This window comes from Eutrema salsugineum, unplaced genomic scaffold (assembly GCF_000478725.1).
Source record: "Eutrema salsugineum unplaced genomic scaffold, Eutsalg1_0 scaffold_9, whole genome shotgun sequence".
Taxonomy (NCBI): domain Eukaryota; kingdom Viridiplantae; phylum Streptophyta; class Magnoliopsida; order Brassicales; family Brassicaceae; genus Eutrema; species Eutrema salsugineum.
The window spans coordinates 2,404,198-2,419,411 of record NW_006256342.1 but is presented as its reverse complement, the minus strand read 5'-3'; the positions used below and the strand labels follow the sequence as shown (position 1 = coordinate 2,419,411).

Genomic DNA, 15,214 nt, shown 5'->3' with positions numbered 1-15,214 from the left:
ATCTTGATATGGAGGGACAGAAAATGAAAACGACAGTGCGATTCAAATCGAGAAGAGTTAAACTAACAAGATGTGCCCAAACGAAGAAACAATGCTACCGGTAAAATTTTTATTTCTTCGCCGGAGTTTTACACAATACAAAAAAAATTCAAGCGTTGACCGGTAAAAAAGAAGAAGAATAACCAGAAAAACCGCAAAAAATAAAATACAAAATAAAGAGGAGGCCTTAACTTTGGTCGTCTAAAGCTTTGTTAGTACCAAACAAGCTCTCTCTTCTATTACCAAACCCACCTGAATCAAGTCCTGACCCACCACGATACTTCATCTCCTGTGCGGTTGTTCTGTAGTTAGTAGATTCCACCGGAGGAGCTCTCGAGCTCGGGTCGTTAGAGACAACTGACCGGTAAGTACCTGCTGCTGCTCCAGGAGGGTACCGAGATGGCGAAACGTATCTTCTTCGAAGATCCATGAGATCATCATTTCTCCTAGATGGCTCAGAGAAAGAACGTTCTGTTGCTGAACTGTTTACGCCACTGGAGGAAGAAGAAGGTACCGTCGTGGAGGCGAAAGGATCGTCGGGTCCCCAAGCTGTGAGAGATTCTTTCTTCTTGGCGAAGAAATGCCAAGCGGCGAATAAAAACAGTATGAAGAAGAACACAGGGCTGCTCCAAAGCACTGTGTTGAATTCTCCTTTGGAAATCACAAGCTTTGATTTGTATGTAGCGACGTATCCGTCTCCTAAACCCATCACAAGAAGCTTTTCCCGGTCACTGGCTATCAAAGGAGTTACCTTCTCGAGCTTCCGGTGATTGGTTTTAGATGATTCTCTATGGCTCAGGAACGTTGACCTAATATCTTCAAGTGCAGCAGGGAAAAGAAGCCGAGGACCGGTGGTTCGAACATAATGTTGAGTCGATACATTGTATACAAAGACTTTCTCTTGGCTGACTACAAGAAGATACCCTTTGATGGCTTGTAACGCTACAGGCTCCTCCATTTGAACCTTCTTCTTTGACCTCACTCTACATTTGAAGTTCATGATGTCACCAAGAAGCAATACGTGAATGACTTCGCCTTCGGATGTGAATCCGTAAGCTTTAGACCGTTCCGAGGAATCGAAAACGTAAGCTCTAGCCAGAGAATGGTTCAAACCGTCACACTCGGATTCTCTGATCTTCATGCTTCTTAAGTCCAAAGAACCAGCACCAGTCTCGGTGAGAAACAAAAGCCTCTGCTTCAAGAACACTAGGGGTCTACTCGTTGGGGTAACAGAGCCATAAACCGTTCTGTTCTCAGTGAAAACAGTGAGCTTTCCACTAAGATCCGTCGCTAATATATACCTAACCCGACCCACATGATGCACTTCCAATAAAGTCACTTGCAAACCATCCTCCGTGCCATCAAACTTGCCAACGTTTTCCATCACAGCGGAATTCCAATCTTCCCCTATGGAGCCCTCTCGGAGTCTATGCAACAAAATGACTCCACTTTGGTGACCCGTCACCACAAAGCTCTCGTTCTTATACGGAGACATGTAAGAAACCATTGCCGTGATTGGTGAATCACAGGTGGTGAAAAACTCGGCCAAAACATCACCATTTCTCAAGAACACGTAGACCTTACCATTTGAATCCCCAACTGCGAAATACTTGCTTAAACCTTCGTAATCTCGAAACGGCAACACGTTGACACAAGTCGCATCGGAATCTAATTTCACAGCCGATGTGAACTCGAATCTCTCGGACCAGAAAGGACTGTACTTTGTCACGGAAAACGCCTTAGCTTTCTCTCTGAACCCTTCTTCTTCGATCTCACCACCGGGTTTTCCACGACTGATCTCGTTCTTTCCCTTAAACGGCGTTTCAGATAGCCTAGCTTCTAATCTAGCAACTACTTCCGTAAGGTTCCTAACTAGTTCCTCCAGTCTATGCAACGAAACATCTTGCCCGTTGTATTCGCTGCCGGTAACGACTCTAGAAGAAGCATCTCTGTTCTCGTATGGAATCGGATCGGATTCGGAAGCGGCGACAACCGGGGATATATCAGGCGAAAGGAAAAGCAAAAGCGAGACAAAGAAGGAGAAGCAGAAGAAGAAGGACTTGCCGTTTCGAGAATCCGCCATTAAAGTGGGCAAAAGAAAGATGCAGAAGGGTCTCTTTTGTTCCCCTGAAATCAGTAAGTAACCGCCATTTATGTAGAGATCTATTGGAGATGGTGAATTCAGATCTGAAAGCAAGAAGATTTATGCGGCCGGAATCTATCTGAGATTTTCTTTTGGAAGTCAAACAAGAAAAGAAAACTAATTTGTCAAATTTGTGATCTCTGTCCGAAATTCTTTTGGTCTTCTTCAGTCTCAGCAAGCTGAGGGAGAGAAGGAAAAATAAGATTATGTATGTCCTCTAGATTTTATTTTGGGGATCAAAGGACGCTGTTTTTTTTCTTGTCAAATTTTTTTTATAATTTCAAACAACAGGTTAAGAGATATTTTATACAGATTAAAACTACATGTGACTATCGACCAAAAAATACATGTGACTAAAACTGTTTGAACTTTGAAGAAAAAATAATAATTAATTGTTAATGGATGATAGTTGATTGATAGTTGAGTATTTTTTATCCATATACGAAATAGTTTAGAACTCTTTAAACTGTAGTATTAGAAAACTTAAAATTATTAAAGATTGGAATGAATACGATGGATGATCCAATCCTCCCACTAAAGTCTATGTAGTTACAGTAATACCCTATGTACTTTGAGAGTGACTACTGAATCTGACGAGGAAAGGCCCAAAACGCACGGTCCTACCGCCGTTTAGGGCGGCCACACAAACACAAAGCGACATGATCCGGTGATTCATGTTCATCACACGTGCAGTTTCATTGCCACTAGTAAGACAAAACCCTGGATTCTTCCAAAACACATTGCCAAAGTTCTTCTATCTTTTGCTTTAACTTATTTCATCTCTTTCCCTGTTAAAACAAATATCTGATATATTTAGTTGGAAAATAGGAGAACTGATTTCACAAAATAGACATGAATCTGAAGTCCATTCAATTAGAGGAAGAGAGTGTTTACTTACTTGTGAATTCGTAGTCTTCACTAGTTTCTTATCCAATTTGAATGCAGCAAACATAGACTCAGTGTGGCTGCTGCTTATCACTGTCTCGCCTGTTGTGAAGCAAGCTTTCTTTGAAGACATTTTTAGAATCTCGTACAAGGTTGTTCGTTGCCTCGAGCTCTTCTCCTGCTCCACCGCCGTCGCCTGTAATGTTGCTGATCTCTCCTGTGTCTGTGAGGCGGTGAATTTTGCCGGAGCTCTTCTTGGTTGGCTCTTTTCTTGAATAATCTGCAAAACGTTTTGAAGAAAGACAATAATGTGTGTACCAGAAATATTTATGGAATGAGTGTGTTTCTTTAGAGAGAGCTTTACCGTCTCTGGAACTGAAGGTTCCTCTGGCGCTGAGTTTGAGCTTTTGCTGTTACTGTCATCACGTTCGAATATATAGCCACGTACAATATTTGATCCACGCTTGCGAGATCCTTCTGATATGGAGCTCTTTGTAAGTCTACCCAAGAAGGATGACTGCAAAAGATTCATAGCATGAGTAAGTTGCACTTCCCTGTCCTGTCTTTAACTAAAGTATCAAAGAGTGACCTCCCTACGGGAAGAAGGCTTACATACCTTGGATGCAGCGGGGTTTTTGTTTATTCCCATGAGTGCCCTCTCTTTAAAAGCTGAAAAACAGTTTTAACAAATTGATTATACGCGATAGATCCAAACTGATTGCAAAGCAATGTGTATATAAGTCAGCTGATGATTACGGAAAGAGGGAAAAACTTTGGTGTCATCATACAAGTAGGTTTTGCCTTCTTTACGATCTCAGGCTTCTTGATGTGGCGAAGAATTTCCTCAGAGTTTTCATCCGCGGTAGATGATGAAAACTTGGTCTTTTGTTCCTGTTCCAAACAACAACGAGTGAGATTTATGGGGCAGCACAAGCAAAAATATCAAACAAAGCTTTTCAATCTATCATAATATACAGGTATGGTGGATCACGTGATGATATAAGGAGCACCTACCATTTTCTTGTACAATCGCTGTTGCATGAGCTTCTTTTCCATTTCCTCATCGTCAGATGACACATAGACGTCATCTTCATCTGTGAACATTAAAGGAATCATTTCCTTTATTTTCTTTATGTTCATTCGCATGGAATTTGCATGACACGGATCATCTTCATCTTCATCTTCATTGCCTTCAGGTTTTTGCACTTCCTCATCATCAGCATCTTCATCCCTCTCTTCATCATCAGCATCGTGATCTTCATCTGCAGACAAAGATGTTTCGTCCTGCTGCAAACCACGTTTTAGCTTCTGTAAGAGCTTCTCTGTCCCTGCCGCATCTTGTTGCTCGAGCCACTTCTGATGTAGTTCATTACGTCTATCTTTATCAGTTGGATCTTCCTTAAATTGACTGACAATCATATCCCTGAGATCGTCATCTTCTTCATCCTCGTCTTCATCCTCATCCTCAAAACGGAGTAAATCATTGTCACTGTTATCTTCCTCTTCAGCATCCTCATCAATAAATTTTCTAACCGGGTCCCCAGGAGATGAATAATCAGTCTCAGGATCAGAATTTTCCTTAATGTTCTTTGCTTCTTCAGAAGATCTGCATATGTGAATTGGTTATTCCATAGAAAGCAAGCCTAAAAATACAGTATATAACTCAAGTCTCCAAAAACAATTGACTTTGCTGACTATGTCACAAAGCACAAGTGATTCATGTACTGAAACTAACATCTGTCCATAAAGTATTACGAACACATGAAAACTAAATTATGTGAAACTTCCCAATATTAGATAGACGAGCATGTCAATGTTATAACTGATTATGTTTCCGCATGTCACCAGATCTAAAGATAAACTCACTTGTTTGGTGCAGGGGACGGGTTCAGTTTGAGGTTCATGGCAAGTACCGATGGTGTCATTACTTCTTCCAAAGATCTGCTTGACGCCTTCTCTAGAAGTTCATCTCCAGAGTTAGATGGATCCTAACAAAAAAACAAAAACTGAGAGAGTCAAGTATGATTCTACAAACTAGCTTTTAAACAACTTGATCATCTTTTAGCATTTGTAAACTGAAAATGAAACGAGCTGTTCCCATTATTTTGCATTTTCAATTCCCAAATAGATCCGGAGGAGCATTTAAACATTAAAAAATCGCACACGACTTCAATTAAGAACCTCAAAAACCAAACTCAACTCAACGAATAAAGAAACAACTTCCTATATAAGCAAGGATCTAACAATAAGTTAGCTCACCTGATGAGTAGGGTTACTTTCAGCTTTCTTGTTAGAGGGACTGTCAGATTTCCCCGATGGACCTGTAGAGTCTTCCAAGCAATCCTGTTCTCCAGGGTTTTGCTTGCTTGTAAATTTCAAATTCATATCTTCATTCTCCTCTTCGGCTACAACTTCCTCAAAATCATTCACATCCTCCCTATAAGTACTGTCACATATGCCAATAGATTTGGATTTCTTCCTGCTAAGGAATCTGCCAACAGCATCAATGTTGACACACAAACACGGTCACTAAGAAAGAAAATTATGGTGTGGAAGTAGTAGTAAGAGAATATATCAAACTCACTGCTTTGTAATCTCCTCTTTTCTTCGTCGAATTTTCTCCAAGACAGACGAAATGGGCTTTCGGACAAGAGGGACGGGTTCAAAGGCAGCATCTCTAGTTTCTATCATGAAAAGAAAACAAAAAATCAGCACCAAGCTGTAGACAAGTGTGACAGAAAAAAACTCAGTTCCTTGAAAAGTGTTTTGAGGCATCATACCTCGCAAGAGCCTCTGGTTTTCTGCACGAAGCTGGTCAAGATATTCTCTTCTTTCCTACAGAACAGTAACACCAAATGTACCAATGAGAAGGTAACAAACAATCGAATATTGCAAGATTACCTCAAGATGAAACTACTAAGAAATAGAGAGTTACCTTCTTAGTCATGTTCATGGAAGCAGTAGAGACTGGTAGCTCCTCGAACTCGACATTCTTCTTGCTCCTCTTCTTGTTTCTCTTGGTCTCCTTTCCTTCACTATCACTGGTCTCGAGAACTGGTCGCTTCTTTCCCGCTTCCTTCGTTTCCGATACACTAATTTCATCTCCTGTTTCCAATTCACAGTATTCGTCTTCCCCTTTCTCGCCCAATTCCTCAAGTACGGTATCAAACTCAGGCACACTCGTCTCGAAAAGCGGCCGCTCCTTTCCAGCTTCCTTCGTTTCCGGAACGCTGATTTTCTCTCTGGTCTCCAAATCAGAGATTTCGTCTTCACCTTTCTCGCCCAAATCTTCAATCGCGGGATTAATCTCAGGCACAAAATCAAAATCAAGAGCCTTCCTGGCGCTAATTCCATCATCCACACCCAAACCCTCGAGATTAGATCGCAGCCCATCTTCTTCCTCAGACCCATCGAAACCCTTCGCAGACTCCAATCCAGGCTTTCCCGAATCTTCCCTCTCGGCAACTTCGAATCCAAAATTTTCAGATCCAGTACATAAATCGGAGATTTGCTCGTCGCGATCCATCTCTTATGGTAATCTCCGGCCAAAATAATACGGATTCTAGACTGTCTGATAAATATGTTCCAGGGGGAAATAGAACATGGCTTGGACGATTTTGGCGCCAAAAAAGTTCAGATTTAGCGCCTCTAATTCGCTTTAAAAAAAAGTGCGAATTTTCTCCGCTCATGGTCGGAAATTTATTATTATTTTTTTTTTTGGTCAAGAGGTCGGAAATCTCAATTTTTAGAAAATAATAGAAAGTATAATTGTCTTTTGTTTTTGAACATTCAGAAATTATTTTTGTCTCTAAAAGGAATTCTGTTTTCGAAGATTCTTGTAAAGTGTAAACAATGGTGGGCGCGGAGCGGATATATTGGATTTTGGGATATCCGTGATCCGCTCCGGATAATCATTTTTCCGATCTGTATTCGCTTCGTAATTATTCGGATATCCGTTTTCCAGATATCCGCTAAAAATCTAAATATTTGTCGGATATTCGATCCGCCCTACAAAAATATTTAAATAATAATATATTTAAAATTAAATTTTAAAAATTCAAAATTTAGCTAAAAATTACAATATTTTCTTTAAAAAATAATTTTTCCTTAACTTATTAAGTTTTAATATTTATAATAATCAAATTTATAAACAAAAATTCACAAAAAATATATTTATATATAATAATTATACACTTTATATGAATTATTATCTATCTATATATACATATTATTTATAACGGAGCGGAGCGGATATCCGTCTTAAATTTTTTTAATATTTGTGATTTGCTCCGTTAACGGATATTGAATTTTAATATTTGCTTTGCTCCATAATATTACGGATATCCAAATTTTTTGGATTGAATAAAAAGACGAATAACGGATCGAAACAAATATAACAGATATTTTGCCCGCCCTAAGTATAATCATGTGAAAGTCCCTATAAATCATTCTGTGATGTTCTTACCATCACACGATTATTAAAAAATTGTTATTTCAGTTCATTACTTTCTTTATTTGTCGGTTTAAATAAATAAAAAGTTGATTACATAATTCTGATCTATGATTAAACCATTGGGAACATATGAAATAGTCCGATCCGTTTTTAAATGAGCAAAAAATTAGAATAAGAACTAGATTTAATTTGCTAATAGAGAAAGAGATTCGATAAACATTGGTCTCCTGCCTAACCACTCCGATACATATTAGATCTTATTCCTCAACTAGCTAGTACAAGTCTTCCACGTATATATTTGAAGCACACGACCATAATCAGACCATAATGTATATCCGTATATACACATATTTAAATGTGAATCAATCAATATTGTCAACGTTCATGGAGACACAAAAGCCTAAATCCGTGCATATGTCACATCAGTATAAGATTCTATATATGTATTACAAATACAAACAGAGAAAGATTAGATGGATCCTCCTGAAATCGTGTTCTCACGATAGCTACGAGCAAGGAGCACCTTAGTTATATATAAAAGCCGGCCAACAGAAAATGAGAAGAAACAAAATCAAGAATAGTTTTTTTTTTTTTGTAGTTAATCCTCATGATCCTCTAAAAATCTATCGTTCTCTCTCCCTGTAATAAAAATTCGGAGAAAGAGGAAAACCCTAATACCCTCTTTCTCTCGGATCATCAAGAAACACAACAAATTAAAAAAAAAAAAAAATTTAAAATTTTATAAAATTATGAAGATGAGGAAGCTTTGTCCGAATTTGGACAGAGAAGATGGGTTAGAGACGGTGTTAGAGGTTCCGGTGCCGGAAGAAATGTTTACGAAGATGGGAAGCAACGCGACGGGACGGTGGAGGAATATGCACGCTCTCATGAAGGCACATGCCGTCGTGACCGCAGTCGCGGCCGACGTTAGAACGCCGGCGTCATCGTCGTCGATGAGTAATGTGAATATGCATTTGCAATCAAAATCAGACAACGAGTTTGTGGCGTTGTTGAAGATCGTGGGAAGTCCTCTCATTCCTTTTCATGTCCCTCTCGAGTTCTGTCTCTCCCGTCCCATCAATGACACCTCCATCGTATGTATATATTATTGAATTTTTAAATTTTTGGATATAGTTTCTCAATGAATTTTTGTTTAGCTTTCGTTTGCATATGCATATATATAGATGTAAGCCAACCACGTTATTTAATTTGATTGAAGGTTTTTGTACGTGGGTTTAGTCCGATTGCGATTTTAGTTATAGGTGGCTAATTTCAACGTTTTTAAATGACAAGAAGATCCTACTAATAAACTATGAGATTAGTTATGTGATTAGGCTAATTAGCCTAGAATCTCCGTGGGTTTCAAAGAGAAAATGTATAGAAATGAATTGTGTAAATGGTTATTAATCTTCAAATTTTCAAGAGATACATATTTACTTTACAAAACACACATATTTAAGTCCAGATACACGAACAAAGGATGATTAATGTTGATAGTAATGGTGGATTTGTAGGAGGCGTCGACGGCTAAGTACATAGTGCAGCAGTACGTAGCGGCGTGCGGAGGTCCAGCGGCTTTGAACGCGGTGAAGAGCATGTACGCAGTGGGACAAGTGAGGATGCAAGGCTCCGAGATGGTTGCCGGAGAAGACGAAGGGACGACGACTACGCCGGTGCGGCTAGGAAAAGGTAATTTCGAGGTCGGAGGTTTTGTTTTATGGCAGAAGAATCCAAACCTTTGGTTCTTGGAGCTAGTGGTCTCTGGTTTCAAAATCAGCGCCGGTAGTGACGGCAAAGTAGCTTGGAACCAATCATCCACTCAACCTTCTCAAGCTCACCGTGGCCCTCCTCGTCCTCTCCGACGCTTTTTCCAGGTACCCATTTCATTGTATATTCAAATCGAAGCTAGGATCTTGAGTTGTCGTAAAAAATGTTAAAGTTTGTATTTTTATTTGACTAACGTGGCAGGGACTAGACCCGAGGTGCACGGCGAGTCTGTTCTTAGACGCGGTTTGCATCGGCGAACAAACAGTGAACGGAGAAGATTGCTTCGTGTTAAAGGTAGAGACGCCGGCAGATATTCTAAAGGCGCAGTGTTCGGCGAACACGGAGGTGATTCATCACACGGTGTGGGGATACTTTAGCCAACGGACGGGACTACTCGTCAAGTTCGGTGACACGAAGCTCGTGAGAGTCAAATCCGTTAGGGGCAAAAACGACGGCGTTTTCTGGGAGACGAGCATGGAGTCAACTATTGATGATTACATGTTCGTTGACTCGGTCAACATAGCACACGGTGGTCGAACTTTGACCACGTTGTATCGCTACGGCGGAGCGGTTAACCACCGGAGACGAATCGAGGAGAAATGGCGGATCGAGGAAGTCGATTTTAATATTTGTGGTTTGTGTTTGGAGAGCTTCTTGCCACCGTCTGATATGAACAATGATCATCATTAGGCACGGTTGAGATCGTTAGCCCTTCTCTCTCTCACTGTCCTTGTTAGATGGGTTTGTTTCTAAAAATAGGTTTCTTACACACAAAAAAAAAAAGAGATTAGAGATACACTTGAGTTGCCATTTGGTATATGTTGGGGATGGTTTGGTTTGGTTCAAAAGGGATAGGATATGTAATTTTAAGGTGGGTGATTGAGAGATTTGAAAGGGTGTAAATGATTTTTTTAATTGTAAAAATACTTCTTAATCCTCAAAAGTTTTTTTTTTAACCTTAAAATCGATTTAATTGAACCAGTAGAAGATGCTTACACCAAAGACTAATAAGTAATAACCTTGGACTAGCATATATTGATGAAGAACAATACTGGAAGCTTAAAAGTAGGAACAATTGACTCAAACATGGTGATCGTAACACCAAATTCTACTACGCGGTAGCCAAAGACAGACTAGCAAGGAATCGTATTATGGCAATTGAAGATTCTGATGGTTGTATTCATCGAGGTGATACATCAATAGGTCAAGTTGCAGAAGACTATTTTTCTTCTCTGTTCATGAGCACAAGAAGCAATACGGAAGATTATTCAAGTCCGTTTCATGGTTTTCAATCACGAGTTACAGCTTCAATGAATGAGGACTTAACAAAATCTGTTACAGAAGATGAAATCAGAGATGCTGTATTTGGCATTGGACCAGATCGTGCACCGGGTCCGGATGGTATTACGGGTGCCTTTTATCATCAATTCTGGACAGATATAAAATCTTCTATAATCACTGAAGTTCGGGCTTTCTTTGATAATGCTACTTTGGCGGATTCTATTAACCATACCAATATCTGTCTCTTCCCTAAGATAGACATTCCTCGGTCCATGAGTGATTTTAGGCCAATTGCTTTATGCAATTACTGGTGGGTCGATTGAAGAAACACCTGTCCTCCATCATTTCAGAGAATCAAGTTGCTTTCATACCTGGTAGGAATATCATGGACAATGTTATCATTGCACATGAAATGCTCCACTCTCTCAAATCAAGAAAACGCTGGGCAAAATCCTACATGATTGTCAAGACAGATATTTCCAAAGCTTATGACCGGCTAGAATGGGATTTTTTGCGAGAGACGATGATACATATGGGTTTTGAAGAAAAATGGATCAAATGGGTCATGGCATGTGTTGAATCTGTGAGTTATTCTGTGCTCATCAATGATTCACCACGAGGATTGATTAAGCCAGAACGAGGGATTCGCCAAGGTGATCAATTATCACCATATTTATTCATTCTTTGTGGCGAAGTTCTAAGCCATCTTCTAACAACAGCCGCATCAACAAATCGACTCAAGGGTATGAAAATAAGCAACACAGGTCCAACAATAAACCATTTATTGTTTGCCGATGATGCCCTGTTTTTTTGCCATGCTCACCCACGATCTTGCAAAACAATCATGAAGATTCTACAAGTATATGAGAAGATCTCAGGACAAGCTGTGAATTTACAAAAGTCGGCAATAACCTTTGGTGCCAAAGTCCGTGACAACGTCAAAACACAGCTCAGACGAATCCTCAATATCCACAATGATGGTGGTTTTGGCAAATACCTTGGTCTGCCGGAACAAATTGGAAGGAAGAAAAAGGAGATTTTCAACTACATAGTGGAGAATGTTAAGAAGAGAACTCGTGGATGGAAACATAAATTTCTATCAGCAGCCGGGAAGGAAATACTTCTCAAAACGGTGGCTATGGCACTTCCTGTTTATACCATGAACTGTTTCAAAATACCAATTGGTATTTGTGAGGAGATAAATGCAGTTTTAGCAGATTATTGGTGGAGTAAAGATCCAGATAAACGAGCTATGCACTGGATAGCCTGGAAACGTTTAGGTCTGCCAAAGAAAAAAGGAGGCTTGGGATTTCGAGACATTGAAAAGTTCAATATTGCAATGCTAGGTAAACAAGCATGGAGGATTTTACAATCACCAAACAGTTTAGTTTCTCGTCTTCTCAAAGGAAGATACTTCCAAAACTCAGACATCTTACAAGCGGGAAGAGGCACAAAACCATCCTTTGTTTGGAAGTCTCTATTAGAAGGGCGAGATCTGATGAAAAAAGGGCTTCGTTTCTTAATTGGTGATGGTCGTGAAACTAAAGTGTGGGAAGATGCTTGGTTACCAACACACCCTCCTCGGGCACCAAGACCTGTAATTGGAGCTGATCAGGAAATAACAGTGGTTAGAGACTTGATGAATGATAGAAAGAGTGATTCGGATCTCAGAACCATTGAACGTGTTATTGCTGCAGAAGATATACCGATAATTCAACAGATTAAGCTCAGTTCCCAATCGTCAGTTGATCTATTAGGTTGGAGTTATACAGATTCAGGTTTCTATACTGTCAAATCTGCTTATTGGTTGGCAACACATCTTCCTGATCTTGAAATTATAGCTCCACCTCCGGGTCCTATTGAATTCAAAGAAGCTATAAGAAAACAAAGACAGCTCCCAAAATCAGACATTTTCTATGGCGTTTGCTCTCAAATGCAATGCCAATTGGAAGTACTCTAAAATACAGGGGAATAACTCGAGATTCCCAATGCAGAAGATGTTGCCTTGTAGAAGAAACACCAGAACACCTCTTCTTCAGTTGTCCTTTCGTTGAAGCAATATGGCGTGGAACTCATCTCTCTATAAGAGAATTATTTGATCCAAATAATTCCTTTGAATCAAAATTACGAGCTGTTCTAGCCTGTCATACGAACACCAATCTTTCTCTGCTTCAACGACAAATTCCATTATGGACGATGTGGAGGATATGGAAAAGTCGGAATCTACTTGTTTACCAAAAACAGAATAATTCCTGGAGAAAGGATTTGAAACAAGCTGTCATGGATGCAGAAGAATGGACTTCTATCCTCAATTCTGAAGAGCAGCCGAGAAATCAAAATTTGCATATGAGAAATTCTGAGACTCACTCTCATTGGACGGCACCAAAACCAGGTTTCAATGCAATTTTGATTGTCGATATAGAGAAGCAACACAGTCTCTGTCAGGCTGGATTATAAGGGACTCTCAAGGGTTCTATTTAGGAGCTGGCCAAGGGCTTGGAAGACAAGTAATAAATGTCTTAGAAGCAGAATTACAGGCTTTATTGATGGCAATGCAGCATACATGGAGTTGTGGATATCGTCGAATAATCTTCGAAGGAGATAATCAGATGGTTTTCAAATTACTTACAGGTAAAGTGCAAAACTTCAAGCTACATAACTGGATCAGAGATATCAAATGGTGGGGAGAGAAATTCGAATCAATTGAATTCCAATGGGCACCACAATCCTGTAACAAAGCTGCAGATCGTTTAGCAAGAGAACCTCTAATTCCCAATAATTCCTTTGTATTTCATTTTTATGTCCCTTACTACCTTGTTCAAATCCTCCATGAGGATCATAACACTTTGTATTTACAACATGCAGACGTTAAAAAAAAAAAGTAATAACCTTGGACTAATCATAAGACCAAAACGAAAAAGGACTGGTGAGTGATCTTATCGACTGCTCGGATGCACGTTTTTCGGCTTAAATCTCTCCATTATGAAGTTTATGAAACCAGCGATGTAATAATAAATAATGATGCATATGTTGAATAAGTTTAGAATTATGAATAATAATGTATATGTTGAATAAGTAAAAAGTAAATAATTATGCATGAGGAATATAAGTATTTTTAAGTTAGATATCCATTTGTATAATTTCAACACTATAAATAAGAGGGTTGCGTGATTGCATAAACCAAGCCAAATCATGTAATCGGGTCTAAGATAAAGTTTGTGAATCTTTGTAAATTGAGTGTTCAATATAAATAAAATATCACTCTTTGTATAATCACTTCTTCCATCATTAAATAACTTTTTAAATATATTTCTTGATACTAATAAATCTCCTTTGTGGTTGTATTCATATGTATCTGTAAATTTGGTTAGTTGAATGATAAATCCGTTAAGTATCCCGCTTAGGAGGAGTGGGTAAAAACATTCTTGAATAAAAAAATTGAACCAAACCTAACCGAGATTAACTAATTTGGTTTATGTCTGAACTTGAGGCTCTGAAGTTTATGTCTTTATGAATTAAAATGGACCATACTAAAACAGGCCGAGCTAGATATATTATCCGGCCCATCGAAGTCCGTTAAAGGCGAAACCCTAGATAGCTGCGAAACAGAAAGCATCTCCGCTATATAAATATATCGAAAAATCTAAATCCTTAAAGAACAACCGATCTATGAATTTCGTCCTCTGCGTTTCTTCTATGCTCTTTAGGTAGTTGATTTGTTTTCTGTAGCGTTAGTGAATATCGATTGATTCTCGTGGTTTTTTTGTTTTCTCTCGGTTTTTGCGATTTCTTATGGTTTTTAATTGCATCTGTTTACCCACTTCTCTAACCAAGAGTAAAATCAAAAGAATGGTGGAGGAGTTAAAACGGGTGCAGAGATCGAAATGGTTATCTTACCAACCCATTGCTATTTCTTTTGCTTTGGCGTCAAATGAATCGACCGAAACTTTCTTCTTCTTTTTTATTATTTTAAGAATTTTAGATTATTGGCAAATGACGAATTGATTAATTATGCTTAACACGCAGAATAATAATGTTGACAAACAATCTCCGCTTATTATCTGATGCCTTGCTTATCATGTTTTTGTCGTAGATTCGATTTTGTTGAATTGTTTTTTTGGGGATTTTAATCGATGATGAGATACTAGCAGACGGGCGGTCTGAATTGATGCCGTGTAGATTGTCTGCCATCGCTACAATTTAGTAGCTTCTCTGAGTATTCACTTCGTTTATAACTTTATGATTTGATGATAAATTGGTTGATAGAGATATGGTTATGGGGTTTTTGAGATGATGATTGCGATGATGAAGTTGCTTCTAATTATGTCTGGACATATGAGATTTCACAATCATTGATATGACGTGGGCAATTCTTCTGAGCTTTCTTCATTGTTTTCCATCGAACTCGTTTTTTATTTGATTTCAAGTTTCAGTCTTGAACCTGTTTTTTTTCGGTATAATTTCCATTTCCATTCTTTATCTGATATTTATATGGTACCTCTTCGATGAAAATTCCTAATCTGATTAAAAAATACTCCAAACAAAAAAGAAACTTCGTCACGAAAGTGTTAAAATTAGACCTTTCCGAATGTAATCAATTAAATTATCTGAATAAGTAGAGAGTATCCCGAATTGTAACTCCAAAA

The 15,214-nt window shown here is 38.8% G+C and overlaps 3 protein-coding genes and 1 non-coding gene across 4 annotated transcripts; 2 read left to right on the top strand and 2 right to left on the bottom strand.

Moving 5' to 3' along the window:
* Window positions 1-83: 83 nt before the first annotated feature.
* Window positions 84-2,375, bottom strand: LOC18008693 (uncharacterized membrane protein At1g75140). Its single transcript, XM_006390285.2, has one exon. It carries the CDS (start codon window positions 2,120-2,122, stop codon window positions 227-229), a length of 1,896 nt encoding a protein of 631 aa, XP_006390347.1. The 5' UTR covers window positions 2,123-2,375; the 3' UTR covers window positions 84-226.
* A 341-nt stretch (window positions 2,376-2,716) lies between these two features.
* Window positions 2,717-6,607, bottom strand: LOC18008918 (glutamic acid-rich protein). The gene is made up of 11 exons (XM_006390284.2): window positions 6,003-6,607; window positions 5,848-5,902; window positions 5,652-5,751; window positions 5,327-5,558; window positions 4,934-5,055; window positions 4,082-4,673; window positions 3,856-3,958; window positions 3,684-3,736; window positions 3,432-3,584; window positions 3,081-3,347; window positions 2,717-2,970 (listed from the first exon to the last, which is right to left on the bottom strand). The coding sequence occupies exons 1-11, from the start codon at window positions 6,591-6,593 to the stop codon at window positions 2,959-2,961; spliced, it is 2,280 nt and encodes a 759-aa protein (XP_006390346.2). The 5' UTR covers window positions 6,594-6,607; the 3' UTR covers window positions 2,717-2,958.
* Window positions 6,608-8,269: 1,662 nt separating this feature from the next.
* On the top strand, window positions 8,270-9,977 carry LOC18008303. Its single transcript, XM_006390283.1, has 3 exons — window positions 8,270-8,614; window positions 9,035-9,394; window positions 9,489-9,977. The coding sequence occupies exons 1-3, from the start codon at window positions 8,270-8,272 to the stop codon at window positions 9,975-9,977; spliced, it is 1,194 nt and encodes a 397-aa protein (XP_006390345.1).
* Window positions 9,978-14,553: 4,576 nt separating this feature from the next.
* LOC112087182 lies at window positions 14,554-14,640 on the top strand. Its single transcript, XR_002899945.1, has one exon. It is a non-coding gene; the product is annotated as a small nucleolar RNA R16 (small nucleolar RNA).
* Window positions 14,641-15,214: the final 574 nt, after the last annotated feature.

Coding starts and splice junctions, on each gene's coding strand:
- LOC18008303 (XM_006390283.1), top strand. CDS start 8,270: ATGAAGATGAGGAAGCTTTGTCCGAATTTGGACAGAGAAGATGGGTTA. Junction 8,615..9,034: donor CCATCAATGACACCTCCATC/GTATGTATATAT, acceptor GTGGATTTGTAG/GAGGCGTCGACGGCTAAGTA. Junction 9,395..9,488: donor CTCTCCGACGCTTTTTCCAG/GTACCCATTTCA, acceptor CTAACGTGGCAG/GGACTAGACCCGAGGTGCAC.
- LOC18008918 (XM_006390284.2), bottom strand. CDS start 6,593: ATGGATCGCGACGAGCAAATCTCCGATTTATGTACTGGATCTGAAAAT. Junction 5,752..5,847: donor AAACCAGAGGCTCTTGCGAG/GTATGATGCCTC, acceptor TTTTCATGATAG/AAACTAGAGATGCTGCCTTT. Junction 5,559..5,651: donor AAAGAGGAGATTACAAAGCA/GTGAGTTTGATA, acceptor TGCTGTTGGCAG/ATTCCTTAGCAGGAAGAAAT.
- LOC18008693 (XM_006390285.2), bottom strand. CDS start 2,122: ATGGCGGATTCTCGAAACGGCAAGTCCTTCTTCTTCTGCTTCTCCTTC.